Source organism: Musca autumnalis, unplaced genomic scaffold (assembly GCF_047663935.1).
Source record: "Musca autumnalis isolate F117 unplaced genomic scaffold, ASM4766393v1 scaffold_4, whole genome shotgun sequence".
Lineage (NCBI taxonomy): Eukaryota > Metazoa > Arthropoda > Insecta > Diptera > Muscidae > Musca > Musca autumnalis.
This window is the reverse complement of record NW_027411977.1, coordinates 118,052,002-118,068,438: the sequence shown is the minus strand read 5'-3', so window position 1 is coordinate 118,068,438 and position 16,437 is coordinate 118,052,002. Positions and strand designations below refer to the sequence as shown.

At 34.7% G+C, this 16,437-nt stretch overlaps 2 protein-coding genes across 2 annotated transcripts; one reads left to right on the top strand and one right to left on the bottom strand.

Moving 5' to 3' along the window:
* Positions 1 to 3,867: 3,867 nt before the first annotated feature.
* LOC141400553 (UPF0235 protein C15orf40 homolog) lies at positions 3,868 to 6,871 on the bottom strand. The gene is made up of 2 exons (XM_073979762.1): positions 6,542 to 6,871; positions 3,868 to 4,167 (listed from the first exon to the last, which is right to left on the bottom strand). The coding sequence occupies exons 1-2, from the start codon at positions 6,754 to 6,756 to the stop codon at positions 3,975 to 3,977; spliced, it is 408 nt and encodes a 135-aa protein (XP_073835863.1). The 5' UTR covers positions 6,757 to 6,871; the 3' UTR covers positions 3,868 to 3,974.
* Positions 6,872 to 11,122: 4,251 nt separating this feature from the next.
* On the top strand, positions 11,123 to 13,314 carry LOC141401592 (T-cell activation inhibitor, mitochondrial). The gene is made up of 3 exons (XM_073981908.1): positions 11,123 to 11,444; positions 11,506 to 12,083; positions 12,162 to 13,314. Exons 2-3 carry the CDS (start codon positions 11,535 to 11,537, stop codon positions 13,110 to 13,112), a joined length of 1,500 nt encoding a protein of 499 aa, XP_073838009.1. The 5' UTR covers positions 11,123 to 11,444; positions 11,506 to 11,534; the 3' UTR covers positions 13,113 to 13,314.
* Positions 13,315 to 16,437: the final 3,123 nt, after the last annotated feature.

Below are 16,437 nucleotides of genomic sequence, written 5' to 3'. Positions count from 1 at the left end.
TGTCTTACAATTAATGCAGTAAGGTTCTGATGAGTCCGTTTTTAGCCTCAAGCACTCACCTGGCAGATGTTTCTGATCGCACTTTACACATTGCTATTGGGAACCACAATTCTTAACCACATTTTCCCAGCGCTGGCACCTACGGCATTGGATTTCCATATTTTTTCTTTTGGGGCTTTCCCACGTTATTGGCTGGCTTAGAAGGCCTCTAATATGTGAAATTTCCCTGAGTCCTTTTCCAGGTAATAATGTCACCAAAAGAAGACCAGTGTCTGTGTTATTTTTAACAGATCTTGGGGTTGTGAATTTGGTCATCCTCGCTACAACTTCAGGTATAATTTCGTCAAGAGCAACCTTAACGTAATCGGTGTCTATGCCATAGTATGGGCCTCGCAATATAAAAGAAGATTGCTTAAATTCCTTCGGTGTGAAGGAATAAGCATGCACGGATTTCTCCCGTAGGGTTTCTAGCATTGCTGCATGTGCACCAGGGTCTGATAAGTAAAGTTTACACTTATTCTGACCAATATTTTTGATTCTAAATTCCATCCTTGGGGTTTTCTTTTCTAGCTGTTCAGCTAGTCGTCCCACGTTTACGTTGTACATGAAAATTGGTGGACAAAACGTCTTCTTGGTCTTCTTGGTGTTTTGCTCTTTGACGGGTTCCACTCTAGCATTTTTGTTTTGGTTATGATTTTGTTGCTAGGTGGTTTCTTATACGTTTGTTGACATTGATGTTTGTGCCTTTAGCGGCAGTCGTCACTTTTGATGATGCAGGTTGCTTAGTCACATCCATGACATTCGTAGTAGGTGTTGCAGGTATCATCAGAGAAGTTAATTCCTGATGGAATACCTGCTAAAACACAGAGATAATTAAAAATTCCGATATTAATAAATGAGCGCTTAAAAACTGCAATCAACTTGTTAGAGAGCGAAAATGGCTTTCTCTTCTACCACAGGCTACCAGCAAAATTTCTGCAGGTAACAAATGGCAGAACTGATTTTTCGACTTTTGTTTGAAGATTATTTCACAATGAAAAAGAAAATGGACGATAAACAGAAGAAAAAGTCGAAAGCTGACAAAACTAATTTAAAAACTGTGAAATGAAAGACGAAAATTGATTTTTTTATGTTTCTTTTTGACATTGCTGCCAGATATACCATTTTTCCGTTCCTTTACTTTTCTGGTAAAAATGTTCATGAGAGAGCAATTTTGAGCAACTTTGACACTTTTCTCTTTTACCACCCTTACCATTAAAAAAGTAAAGGAACAAATCTATGATGAATGACAAAAATGAACGGCCACACTAGCATGGTACAAGTACACAGGTAGCCGCATCGGCAATTGTTGGCAACATAAGATGTCAAAATTTGACATTAATTCAATGCAATTGACACATTATGTTACCATCAGCTGGCATGATAATGCTACCTGTATTATTGTACCATGCACACTAGCAAGCAACAACAAAGCTGTCATTCAAAACTGACATTGTGTACTGTACTTTAGAATTGCCATCAGTATTGTGAGTATGTTTGGTTTCCAACATTCATCAAAATAGTTAATTTTTTTGGGTTTAAAACCTACATATATTCGACTTTCAAAAGACGCTGTTGTTTATATAGTAAAAACATTAAAAAATTACTTGAAAAACCCCACAGATCAACAGCAATACAGCCACTACTTAAAGTGTGTGCTGCTTTAAGATTTTTTGCAGAAGGAAGCTTTCAAAAATCCCATGGCAATGACTAACCTCGGGATGGCTTAGCCCACATTGTCAAAGGTATTAAGTGAAGTTCTGGAGTCAATAGAGGAAAAACTGAGTAAAATTTGGATTGTTTCCAAGTTAACATAAGAGGAAAAGCGTCAAAATAAAAACTATTTTTATTCAAAAACAAATTTCCTGGGCGTTGTCGGATGCATTGACGTACACATAATGGGACCAAAGGATGATGTTCGCCATTTATATCTGAATAGAAAAGGATATTTTAGTTTAAAGGCAAGTACGTTGTCAATTTCTACTTCATTTTGAGGTTTTTCATTTTCTACCTCAGCAGATTGTCCAATTTCACTGTTATTATCATCCCATGTCTCTTCAATTCCGTAGGATTTGAAACCATATTAATTTGCAGTAAGTCCATATTTACATTAGGCAATTTTCCTAGCGGCAATTGTCAGTTTGATAGAGAGAGGAGTGAGGAATATGGTAACCCTTTGTCTCTCAACACCCTCTCTCACCTACAAACTGACAATTGCCGCAAGGAAAATTGCCTAAGTCCCAATTTACATTGGGCGAGTTTACTTGCGGCAATTGTCATTTTGTAGGAGAGAGAGGTGAGGCATATGGTAACCCTTTGCCTCTCAGCACCCTCTCTCACCTACAAACTGACAATTGCCGCAAGTAAACTCGCCTAATGTAAATTGGGACTAATGTAAATATGGACTAAGTCTGCTACCGCTTGCTCTATCGACGACAAAACTATTTCTTGTGATGGTCCACCTTCTGTAGGTGTAATGTTCTTCTTATTTTGGGACATTTTTTCTTTAGTTTGGATTTAAAATGAGTCCATACTCCGTGCCATTCATCTGGTGTACGCACACAACTATTTAATTGCTCCGCAACATCCTTCCATACCTCATCAAAAGTGGCTTTAGTTTCGCCAAAAAGTCTGACTCCACGAGCTACGTTTGGGTGGGCTTCCATTTTTTCTATTTCAAATTGCTGTTTTGCAGTAATTTTTACCAATATAAGTACTGAAACACAAAAAACGTATATTATATTAAATAAATTAACATAAAATAAATGAAAATGTTACTTACGTTTCAGTTTTTCGTTTTTTATTTGTTTTCGCCGGAAAATGAACTTTATGGCGACAGAATTTGACGTCGTAGGGCGACTTTTGCCATACGTAATGGAAAAATTGCAACTGGCAACGCGACACGACTCGCGTCGCAATACGGAATCGACCCATAGAACTTCAGAGGCCTGTACATAGGGAAGTATAAATGCTCGAAGTCGTGTCTCCAAAAAAGTCAAAATTAGTTTTTTGATTGAATCTAATACATAAGATTAAAATACATGTTCCTGCAACATTTCAAGTTGGTACGTTCAAAAACAACGATCCTATTCAAGAAATTACGTTAGTATGTTCTTTCAGGTTCTGGAACAGAGCATTTGTTAGTTACGATTGGTCTGTTCGAGTACTGCAAGAATCTACTAGTTTTTACTATTTTTTTCGATAACATAAAGGAAAATATGTTATCATAGTAAAAAATAGTAGTTTCTTGCAGGTTCTGGAACAGAGCAAAAGGAAAAAATGTTATCGCAGTAAAAATTAGTAGCTTCTTGCAGGTTCTGGAACAGAGCAGATATGTGCTTTGTTCCAGAACCTGCAAGAAGCTACTATTTTTTACTACGATAACATTTACTCTGTGTTGAGAGGCAAAGGGTTACCATATACCTCACCTCTCTCTCCATCAAACCGACAATTGCCGCAAGTAAACTCGCCTAATGTAAATTGGGACATACATACATTGGTTGCTAGATATTTGTGTAATAGCAACATCTGGCCATGAAAGTTGCATCAGGAGAAAAGGAGGGAGAAGAATATTAATATTTCATGGCTGAGGGCATAAAAAGTTCGGCCCGGCCGGCGCTTCCTTCGACAGTCCTCTACGTCCAAAGTTATCTGAATTTGGTAAGACCCCCTCTCAAATCACATACATACATTAATTCGCAATATGAGGGAGGGGAAATCTATTTAGAGTTCGCTAATTAATGTGTGCTATATAATTGTTCCACAAACATCCCAGAATGAAGACTTCTCGTAAGCTTAAAGGTAGCATATCGACTTTTTCAACGATTATTTGAGAAACCACAGAATGTTTATCGTGCAAAATGCATAATTTATCATAGTAAGAAATATGTAGGACATATTTATTTAATTTTTTAATAATTTGTGTTAAATATTTATTATGATTCAATTTCCTTTTGAATATGTCCCCTAATAACATCCACAGATGTTACACCTTTGCTGACCATAACAATTTTATTACGGGATCTAGAACCTTTGTCCAAAGACACATCGCTTTTCCTTAACTGTAGGACTTTAGAAAGATATTTAACTAATTCGGCATTTGCTTCTCCTTCACTGGGTGGTGCAGCACTGAAAGAAATAAATAACAAAGAGTTTAAAAATGCGTAGTTTTCAAGTATTAATTAAGCGAGTTCTTTCCACAGGTATGTCTCGTCACCCTATTAAAAATATACATAGCGATCATGAATACTCACGTAGGGAGCTTCTCACGAGTGAGTTGCAGCTCACTTCTCACGTCTCGACCTATCACAAATGACAAGGGAGGAGCGAAAAAAGTGAAGAGGGTTTCACAAGTTTGAAAATTGAAAATAGTGCCGCATTTTGTGAACCCTTGAAAATATAATTTGCGTTGCCATATCGTTATTTTATTTACAAATAATTTTGCAATAACTAAATTCGTATTTTTTTTTATAAAACATTAATTTATTTTAAATTAAATTAATATTTCTAAAACGAAAAATAATTTTTATCAACAATCCACTTTAAAAATACTTGGTAATTGATAAAAATATTAAATGTTTGATATGTGGCAACATCTGTAACAGCTGTTTTTGTTTTGTTTTGACAGATACATACATACATATGTAAAAATTGTTTATTTACGCCCGAAGAATTTCCGCAATTTGCAAAAAAGTGAACAAAAACCGTTTAAAGGTCATTAAATGGCAAAAAGAAATGAAAATGTTTAATATTGCATTTTGAATGATGTGCGAAACGACAAACGCTGAGGAATACAAAGAAAACCAAGCAAAATTTTGTGGAAGTCGTTCCATGCGATGCCAATATCTCACTGGATCTTTTGTATTAGTTCAAATTAAGTTGTGAAAGATCCCATTTTCAGCATTTGGAAGGAATTTCAAGAATTGTAAATAAATACAATACGTGAAACATCCGATCTCTTCTCCAGCAATAGGACCAATCATATGAATGCTAAGTACAATTCGTGAAATTCGGATCCTATTCAACATTTGAACCAATTTCATGGATTTTAAATACAATTTCTCAATTTTCAAGAAGGTTAACCCTGCAAAAGGCTATATAATATAAACATGCTCTTTTTTATTAATTTAATCCTTCCTATTGTGGCTTGTTCGTGGAATATGCCATGCCAAGGTGGTTGTTAAGATACCATTCCACTGGGTTATTGAAGATGCCATCCAAAATGATTTGGATCTTTTAGGGGTCACAGTCTTGTAAAAAGAATGGGCGAAGGTGGTAAAAAGGTGACATATAACTTGCACTCATGCTTGAATAGAATCTTTGGCATCGAATATTTTGCTGGGAACCTTAGCGAAGTACCTACAAAAAAATTTTTAGAAAGGTGTTGCTCCAGATAGGATCAAAACCTTTCTAAAAATAGGATCCTCTTCCATTCCTGTTTTCATCATATGATTCTGAACCGCTTCCCATATCTGAAAAATTTTGGCCAACTTCAACTCCACCTCCAAATTGCGCCAAACTCGATTGAGGTCTTCCTTGCTTCATTGATACACGGATAAACATGTATAGTTGCCAAAAGAATTTCTAATTGTTTTTTATTTGTTACCTTTAACGTAAAACACAAATAAATACAATTGATAATCATTGCAAAAGATTCGTTTCTTGTCGATTTTTTCTATAAAAAATGTCCATAGTTACATTTTTTTGTTCAACTCACCTTGATTTCTGTGGTGAGAGAAAATTGCCTCACATTCTCACTTTTTTGACATTTATGATAGCTACTTTTCTCACGAACGTGAGTTTTGTTCTCCCTTATGCTGTTTATAATAAGGGAGGAGGCGAGAGTGAGAAAACTCACGGTGAGATGATGTTCATGATTGGGCTGATATAAAACATATGTATGTGGTGGAAGTCTATACTTCCCGACAAGTAGGCCTCTGAAGTTCCGAAAAAATCACTTTAGTCTTGCTACTAAGAGAAAATTTTAAAATTTAAAGATACTTTGTTCCCTTCCCGAGATTTGCACCTGTCCATAGGATATCCTATAGAATTTAAGATAGTAGAATTCCGAATGGTACCCATATTGGCATAAAATGAGCTGGCCAACTATGCTAGGTTGTTGCGGAAGTCCATACTTCCCGAGATATGGGCCTTTGAAGTTCCAAAAATTCCTTTGTTAAAGGCCAGCTGATAAGAGAAAAATTTAAAATTAAAAAAAAAAGTTTTTCCGTGCCCTAAATTTGCACCATAGGAGAAAGTCTTAAATCCCAGGCCGAAGGCCGGCTACTTAAAAAAATACAATTAATTTTTTTTGAGCATAGTGCGTCAAGGATATCGAAGTTATATACAAAGGAATTTTCGTAACTTCACAGGCTCATATCTCGGGAATTATAGACTTCCCCATATATGTTATATATATTGTGATCAGGGTTACGAGACCAACCTGTGGAAAAAACGAGCTTAATACTTGAACTCAACTTGCTCCAAAGAGAGTAATCCTTACATTTGAACTCCAACCCCTTCGCTGGAAATGTCTGTTATTCCATTGTTTTTTGCACCTGGCTTTGCTAAAACCCGTATGCATATATTTCCATTTTTGTCTGTCTGTATTGGATCGTCATTTGGAACTGATGATTGTGTTGTTGTTGCTGTGGTTGCTGACTTTTTACTTTTGCCCTTGGACATGGCTGATGCGGAAATTTGGAAGAATCTTCGCATATATGTGTGTAAATATGCACTTCCAAGATTTATTTAATTTTTTTTTGATCTCAAAATAATTTACTTCATGTATTGTTGTTTTTGTTTATAATTTACTACAATTTAGGGATATGTAAGACGACTTTCGTTTAATCGATTAGTCGACATTTCTAAAAATCGAAATTCGAAAATTTGACTTTTCAACACCGATTTTACTTTCCTATCAAGATTGTTTTACTAGGCGTTTACACTAGACAATTTGTCTTCAAATACAACACTGATTTACTAACCCTGCGTTTACACATGATAGGACAGTTGAGTACATGTATTGATTGTCAAAAACCCAAAACTTGCCTGTGTGACGTAGGCGTCCAGACAACTGCAAAACCAGTTGTAAAATTATGAATGAAAATTGTCGATTTCTTTTTGTTTTCCGTTCACATATTTTGTTTTGTTGCATCCCAGTCCTGTTGTCATTTTTGTTATTTGAAATAGATTTGTTTTCATTTGTTCAAAAATGTCCATGTTTACTGTTTACGAAAATTACCAGACAGTGTCGAGGCAACTAGCCAAATGTTTGTATGTATTAGTAAATCAGAGTTGTATTTGCAGAAAGTCTGTCTTGTGTAAACGCCATGTAACACATACATTTGTCGGCTGTCTCCCAGCTGTCCATCATCTTTTCACAGACATTCGGGTTACTAAATATTAGACTTTTTTCTTGGCACAATTACCCAGGTACTGGCATCGTAAAATTTTGAATATGTTATGTCAAAACTTTATTTATGTTGTTGGGGAAATTACAACAAAAATAATTTTTTTTATAAAGTAATTTGACTTTTCATATACGATCAGCTGGTGTGATACCACTACCTGGTAGTTCTGCCATGACTTTTTTAAAAATAAGTGAGATAATAGGTCTCTTCGATAACTGCGCAAGTAAAAAGTATTTGCAAGCTCTTGCAACTACTTATTTCTATTTAATAGCCCATTTAGATATGACTTCATTAGCCGGATTTAGCACATTATCAGGTTGTATTTGTTAAATCCAGCCAAAATCTACCAGATTTCCCATACAAAAATAAATCCTTCTATTGAGTTGATTTGTTTTAAATCTGGCATAAATCCTCGTATACAACTCTGTTTTTTGCAACATGTTGCTAGAAAATACAAAAAGTTGCAAGCTGGCACAAGAAACAAGGTAGATGCATCGGTGAATTGCTACACGAAAAATAATTTAAAATGTAAAAGTTTGTAAATACGTTTTGATGTACAAAGTTGATTTTAATCAACCAAGACTAATATTTATATTGTCTAAACGATAAAATAATTCGTTTATTTATTTTAGATGGACAAACTGCAATAAAATAATTCTTTATTTGATCTTTAGTTAGCATTAGTAGCATAAAGTGCTAACATTTTCAGTATTAAACAATAAATTTGTATTTGACGTATGTTTTTTGAAACGAATTCAATTTACAAAAAATTCTTTTGACGTTTCAAATTCGATCAGAAGGGCTGATGCATCTACCTTAGTAATTGTGCTATGAACAAAAATCAGCTGACTGCCATTTAAATCCTCCAAATGTGTATCTAAATGCAATGAGATTGGTACTGGATTTATTAAATCCAGTCGAGGATTTATGGATAGTATAAATGAGCTTTAATTGAGCAAGTTCAAAGAATTGAAATTTTGGTATCAACTACCGTGTAACAACGGCCCGAACGTTTATTGTGTTTTCGTTTGTGCGTGATTGTGTACTATTAGTCCCGGGCCACACTAAAGTAATTTCAATGAAATTTTGACATGAAACTTTGCATTTTTTGGGAAAAATGCATAATTTCAAGAAACTAGAGTACACGATTTCATGTGTTCTGCAATTTTTCTTTGTTGCAATATTCGTATGAAACAAACAGACCGTTTTATTTCCCTTTTTTTACTTTCATGTCAAAATTTCAGTGAAATTACTCTTAGTGTGGCCCGGGGCTTAAGGTGAGAACAGAATCAGCTCTTCGCTTAATTTTTCTGCTTAGCTTATTTTTGAAAGAAGCGGTTTATTTTAGGTATCACACATAAACGCACATTATAAAGCCGACGATCAAATGTTTTTGGTAAACAAAAAACATATGCTACATTTCTATTGTTTTGTTTGGCAAATTTAATGCAAAAGTAACTTTTTGCATAAAAATGCTCAAGGAGTTAGTGGATGTATTAGGAACCCTACACTCCACAATCAATAGAAGGTAAATATTTTTCATTTCAAATTTTCATAGAACAAGAATCCAGCCCCTGGAGTAACAAATTAACTCAACTCTCAGAGCAGTATCTACTTCATATCGATATGGAATATATTTCGTATATATAGCCTATACATTCAGTTATGTACGGAACATATACATACATACATTCTTACGGCTTCGCCTCAACGTAATCCCGTAATAAAATGCATAGTACTGAAAAATTTTCATTGATGAGTGTACTCAGGCGCAGCATGTTTATTTACTCTTCATATGTCGATGGTCAGACTAGCACGATTTCAACATGGCGACGTCAAGTTTATAGGCGAGGGATATGAAGTAGTGAAACCCATGTACATGGTTTTCTGTGTTTGTTGTGTTGCCTCTTCTTGTTATTCGTTGCAAGATTTTTTCTTCCATTTTCTTTCATTTTTATTTTCTCAAGCAAACGTCTACAACAAAGCAAGCATAAAAAGATTTAATAAAAAGATTTAATTAATGAAATAGTGAAAATGTAACTATTAATATTAATTTAATTATTAATGTTAATTATTTTATGTTGTTTTTAGTTTATTTATCTTCGTTTTGTTTTTATTGGTATGAGAAACACAACAAACGCGAATGGTAAAATAAAGAGGACACGCAAAAATCTCAAATTTCACGTTAACGTGTGTGGACACTAACGAAGCTTGAAAAGAAATTTTAACGAAATTGGTTTCTAGAAACCTTGCTAGTCTGACCATCGACTATACAGTGGTGGCCAATACATTTGCAACAAAATTGCACGTTTTAGGAAATTTTATCAAAGACGTATAGCAATAAAGACTCGAACAAATGCATTTTCCAAAAACATATGATAATAGTTCCACATTTTGGTTACAGATGGCTACACAACTCACTGGAATTGATAACAGCAATGCCAATCGTTTTTGATTCCCATTTCTCGCGGCAGAAAACATTAACGTCGTGTTTTGTGGCTGAAATTAATTTCTTTGCTTTTTTTATTGTTCATTCAATGAAAAAATCAAAAGCGAATGCCGTCAAACTTGAGTTTTAATGTTTTTCTTGTCAATATTCCAATGAGTAACAGTTTCGTTTAACAGAATGTTGCTATGATATCGTAGCAACAGAGGTTAACTCCCTCTACAGTTAATTTTTCACAATTGACTTTTCCTATCTTATAATATTGACATCTTTGATTTTATTTAAAATATTTTTTTGAAAGTAGAATTAAGTATTTTTTTAAATTATTTATAGTTCATGGTCTCAAATATAAGAATATAAAAAGTTATACAACAAAAAATTTGAAAAAATATGAAAATACATAACACGTCTTAAAATTTAATGGTCAAAACATATGCAACTGAACCAAATCCGATGCAAAAATCTGAAACATTTTGTAAAATACATATACATATGTAATTTTTTTGTGTGATTCTAATCATTTGTATTTGTTTTGGGAAGATTAAAAGTGAATAAAATTTTGAAACAGAAATCAGTCATACGTACTTCTTCGGGGGAGTGGCGGTTCGTACGGGAGAAGCATAGATATGGGTCCAAGGGTCAAAATGTTCAAAACTAAAGGACATTTCTTCACATTTCAGTTGTCATTTTAATAACATTAAAAGTTTAGAGTGCAGTTGCATCAATTATTTGCAAATGCCAGAAGTCCGGGGCTTGAAAAACATATGATCGTAGGGGTTTGGTCCACATCAGAATGATGGATACTGATGTATTGAAGTTATAACGGGCGGTATTACTGGAAGTTTTGGATTCTATAAAATTAAAAAGTTTTAGAAAGCTCTTCAAATGATAACTAAATACAAAAATTGAGTATATAGACACTTGCAGAAAAACGAAACGCCGGTACCAAAAGGAAACTATTTGGAAACAATTAGGCTTTGCTAGTAAGCATGTGGAACATTCCAAAAAAATTTAAAAAATGCTTTTATAATGGAATAAGATGGCAAAAAGAGTTATTTAATGTACATATAACAAGAATACAATCAAAGATTCAATCAGAAAATTATAAAAAACTGTAAATGTAATGCTAATGGGCTCTGGCGAGTTCTAAATGTTTTGAAAGATGTTCCTTTGGCGACTACTTGTTGTATACGTATTTCCATAAGCTTTCCATTTTCTAGCTATCAGTTTAGTAGAGCCGGGTCTAACTTTAGAAAAAATTTCAAAAAATCGGAGAGTTTTTACTAAACTAGAGCTAAGCATTTTTTAAACAGTATGGCACCATTCCGACGTCAGCTGATGAGCCTTTATTTGTGATTTTGTTTTGATTCTTGCCATTTATCGTTTTTTTTTACCCTGATTCTGAAAACACTTTCGCAACATTGACAACCTTTTTATCAACAAATAAATAAATATCTAAGTTTTATCTGGTCAGCTTAGTTTGCAAAATAAACAGAAATACCAAGCAAAATAGAAAATCTATACACTTAGGAACATTGGGGAGAAGGGTAAGTGTACATTTATACCGCAATAGTAACAACACAATGAGCTTATATAATATCTATGCAGGAAATTAGGAACAGACTGATTCATAAGGAATGCTGTTGAGAAATGTACTGTCTTTTGGCTTAAAAACCCACCAACTATTGCCATTAAATACCTCCTCATCTATTGGAAATGTACGAACCATTAGCACAGAATTGTCTGCAGCACTGAGACCTTTCTATTTCGTTGTCCATCCCGATCTATTTGGTCAGCATCCGGAGCAACGTACTGTCAATGAGGATTCGCTCAAGCAACTGAGTGCACATATGCAAATGCTACATGAGCGTAAATTTTCGGTATTACGTGAGACAAAAGTATTGAAATTTTACATACGGGAAGAGAATGGCGAGGATAGAAATAAATTTAAATTAATACAGCTCACGTTGGATAATAAGGCGAGAGATCCCAAGACTATAATAACAAAACTATTAGAACTATGTAACCTGCCAACAGAATATGTGAAAAGTTTAAAGTCTGCCCCAGTTACTGAAGGAGAAAAAATCTTTGGAACCGACATTAGGACAAATGGTGCTGGTTTTAGAGCAAGCCAAGATTATAATTATGGGACGCAATTTGCTGGATTTGAAAGTGCCTATGACAGGGTAAGAAATTGTATTATAATTACCATTTGTGAGATGATAATGAGGAATAAAATTTTTTTTATTTTCATTTAATTTTAGGCCAAAGAGCAAACAAGAAAATCTGTAGACGACTGGATTGCAGAAAATTCTAATTTGGCTAAACAGCGTGCTCAAGACTTAAAGCCCCTTAAACGTGATGTTGAAGTTTTGCAGAAAGCGGTCATTGAAAATTTAGGACTAAAAGATGCTCGATACGATTGTGGTTGGAATTTCGAACACTTTCGTGGTTGTCTTAAAACCTTGGAACGTTTGGCTTCGCTACACAAAGATCATGTAAAACATCTGCGTGGTCGTGTTGTGGTCTTTGCTCCCTTTACTGGTATTAGCTTAGAAGGTCATGTAATGTTATTTACCGGCGACGTTCTAAACAATTGGATTGAATTCATTCGCAACATTCCCAAACATGATGCTTTCCTCAAGAAGATACCACTCTATGAAAATACTCTTTCTCAGGTACTGAGAAAAATTCGAATTGGTCGACGTAAATTTATGCCAAAACAACAAGCAGTTGAATACGCAAGTCATTTAATGAAAGTCACAACCACCTTGGGTGATTATTTAACACTTAACAAGTTCCCGAAATCATGGCCTGACACGTTGACTGAATACGAAATTGTTATTGAATCTGAGGCTGGGCCTTTAATGGTAGGTCCAACGGGGCAACTAATAATGCCGGCCACTTGTCCCGGCTTTATGCTTGTTGATTTTATAACGACAAATATGCCGATTGCAAAAGAACGTATGGCTAAATATCAAGAGGAGAAAATTGTTGAACGTGAACTGACGAAACGGTGTATTGAAGAGATGAGATTAAAGTCACTGACAAAAGATGATTCTATGACACCGGAAAAAATGATAAACACACTAAATGATTTATTAAAATGCAACAAAATGCAATTTGCTGACATTGATTTGCATATAACAAATTATTATTCAGTTTTGACAGATGGTATTGTTTGCATACCATGGGATTTTAATACTAGACGGTAGTATTTAATGACTAATGATTTTGCATATAGCGATAGAAAAATTAGTTTTGTTTTAAGAATCGGAGTTTGTGCAATAGATTTGTTTTCCCTATTTCTGTTTTCAATTCATTACAGTGCCTTCCAATATTCAGAGTCAATGTAAATTAATTTATGCATGTATTGTACATTTGTTTATACAATAAATATATTTTATTTTTTAGTAATGTGGATTATATTTTTTTGTAAACTTTAGAAATCAGTGTCTAAAGTAGGGTCGCCCATATCTATACTGAGGGCGCCCACTGAGTTGTTTTGCATTTACTATTCTCTCTCATTCACAGTGTACGTGTGCAAAATCGCATGATAAACCCTTGCTTTAGTTTGATGGAATTATCTTGAGCGACGTTGGTCTAAAGACACCACTAGTAGAGAAGTTTTACAAAGCTAAATCAGAAAATGTCATTACGCTGAGGTGTATATTTTGCCACAGTAATGTTGTCTGAACTGGTAATCTTCCATTGGAATGAAATGGTGAAAAGTTGTTCAGATTAGTGACAAAAACTTGATTTCATGACTTCATCTCGGAGAAGGGAATGGTCACTTGGTCTTTCAGCTTTATTGATGTCACTATTCCACTATATCACTGTTCCTACACATTTTAATATTGCTACTAACACTGTTTCACTAATTTATTTTTTGTCTATAGTAATTCATGCTCTTTTATATTCTCGGATCATATCCATGTCCTCTATTTCGCACTATGCTTTAATATTTGGTGCCATTGATATAAACCAGCGTCGACCAAGAATTTCCATCAATGTCTTAGTATGTGTGTATGTATGAGTGAAGGAAACAACAACCACATGATGTTTATTGTTTGTTTTCATTCACTTACACTGTAAGTGAAGCAAATGCAAAAACAATTCAGTGGGCGCCCTCACTATACTGTCTTTGCAAAGAAGCGCGTCCCTGATATAAACGTTCCCAGCAAACCAATCGTACCGACATCGTAACAAAATTCGGACGATACGTCCGATATCTGATCCCAAATCGTAACGATATCTTAACGAAAGTTGTATGAAGTGGTTGACATAATTTCGGAGCGAAATGTCGGAGCGACATCGGATCGATTTCGGTCCGATTTCGTAATGAAATCTGAAGAAAATCCTTGGGAAATTCGGAAAGGAAATTTCTTTCTGACATTCGTTCCGAAATCGCAACGAAATTGGTACAAAATCTGAACTATTTCCTCTCCGAAAAATCGTATAGAAATCGGAACGACTTTGCTTCCGAAATTGTCATGGGAAGTCATGTAAAAGGATAGTGTTGGGGACGGTCAATCAAAAGCTATCAGCCCTATTCTGAATATTCATATGGGAGCAAAATTTCCTATTCCCACATTATCTCTATTCTAAACGACGTGGGAGAAGCCAAAAATGGGAAAAGAAATTTCGAAATATGAATTCACCAAATTATTATTGCATACTTTAGGGAGTTCTAATTTTGTTTTATAATAGCTTTCTTTCTTTACGTTCAAGTTTCTTGGGCCCGTTATTACTTCCTTTCTGTAGTTAAATATTGGCCGGTATCGGTCAGATAACCCATTTTTTATTCTTACATGTTTGCTTTAAGAATAAGTGTCAGATAAATTAAAGGAAGGAACTTTGTGTTCCTTTTAAAATTTAAACTACGCCTGAGAGTATGCTGCACCAAAAGCAAGAAAAAATTGTCAGCAAATCCAAATCAACCAATCAGATTTGAGAAAACTTGAGGTATACAGATTTTTTTGCTTGACATTGCCATATTTTTACACAATATAACATTTAGTTTAAATGGAAGATGTAATAACAAATCCCTTGTAATGCGAACTTTATTTCTTACTTTTCTTAAAGAAAGGTATAACAAAAATGGACTTTAAAGACAAGATGTAAAAGTTCATTTAGACTACGATGGATTTAGCAATTATCTGGCTTTATTTGACATATGTTGTATGAAAATGACAACTTAAATCCACTAGATTTGCTAAATCCAGCATAGTCTAAATCAGGCATAAGAACGGGCCTTAATGTTTTACCAGTTTTAACTCGGAAAGCGTTCCTTAACCCCAAAAAGTAGTAAAACTTGAAGCAAAATTTAAGAGAGAGCATGCCAAATGGCGTTTTCATTTACCACTTTCTGCTGATTCGACATTTATACGACAATTAAAAAGAAATGAAATAAAATAAATAAAAAATTAAAGCAGTGAAATAAAACAAGTAGGAAAAGCGTTAAGTTCGGGGCCGAACTTTTTATACCCTCCACCACAAATTTCAGTCATTTCGGTGGATTAATGTGGCCACAACCCTCAAAATACCGAAAATCGGAAGGTACTGTTCTATGGGGGCTAAATTATGACGTGGACCTATACCTACGAAATTCTGGGGGAAAGTTTTTTACCCCAAACGAAGACTAAATACCAAATTTCAGCCATCTCGGTGTGATAATGAGGCCAAAACCTTCAAAATACAGAAAATCGGCAGATATCGTTCTATGGGGGCTATATCAAAACGTGGACCTATATAAACATTTTATGATAGAAATGTTTCTTAGCCTCTGGAAATGGAAAATACAAAGTTACAACCGATTCTGTTGTCAAATGGGACTAATACATTCAAAATATATTAAAATGACGCGTACTTTATATGGGGGCAATACCAAAACGTGGACCTATATAAACCAACCTTGGTAGGAATGTTTTTTGGCCTCTGGAGACACAAAGTACCAAATTACAACCAATTCGGTGGCAAAATGGGACAAATATCTTAAAAATTCCTTAAAACGACGACGCGTCATTTTGTATGGGGGCTATACGAAAGCGTGGACCTACATAGCCCGCTTTCAATACCAAAAGTCCTACGTACAAATAATAGATTTTCCCAAAATTTCATCAACCTACGTCAATCCGTTCGGACGCTAGAGTGATTTCCACAGACGGACAGACGGACGGACATGGCTATATCGACGTAGAATTGCACGCTGATCAAGAATATATATAGTTTGTGGGGTCTACAATGATTATTTCGAGTAGTTACAGACGTAGTGACACACTTAATATACCCGCATCCTATGGTGGAGGGTATAAAAACAGTGACATTTATTTTGTTTGTTGTTTTTTTTTTTTGCTAAGTTTACATTTGCGAAATCCACTCGATTTCAACTGTCAATTCTATAGCTCAAATGTCAAATGAAATCTCATCTGGATTTCATTTGACGTTAAACCTATGGATTTGACAGTTGAAATCTAGTGGATTTCGTAAATGTAAACCAAGTATTAAGGCCTGCGTACATAAGCTGCTTTGCCTGATTGC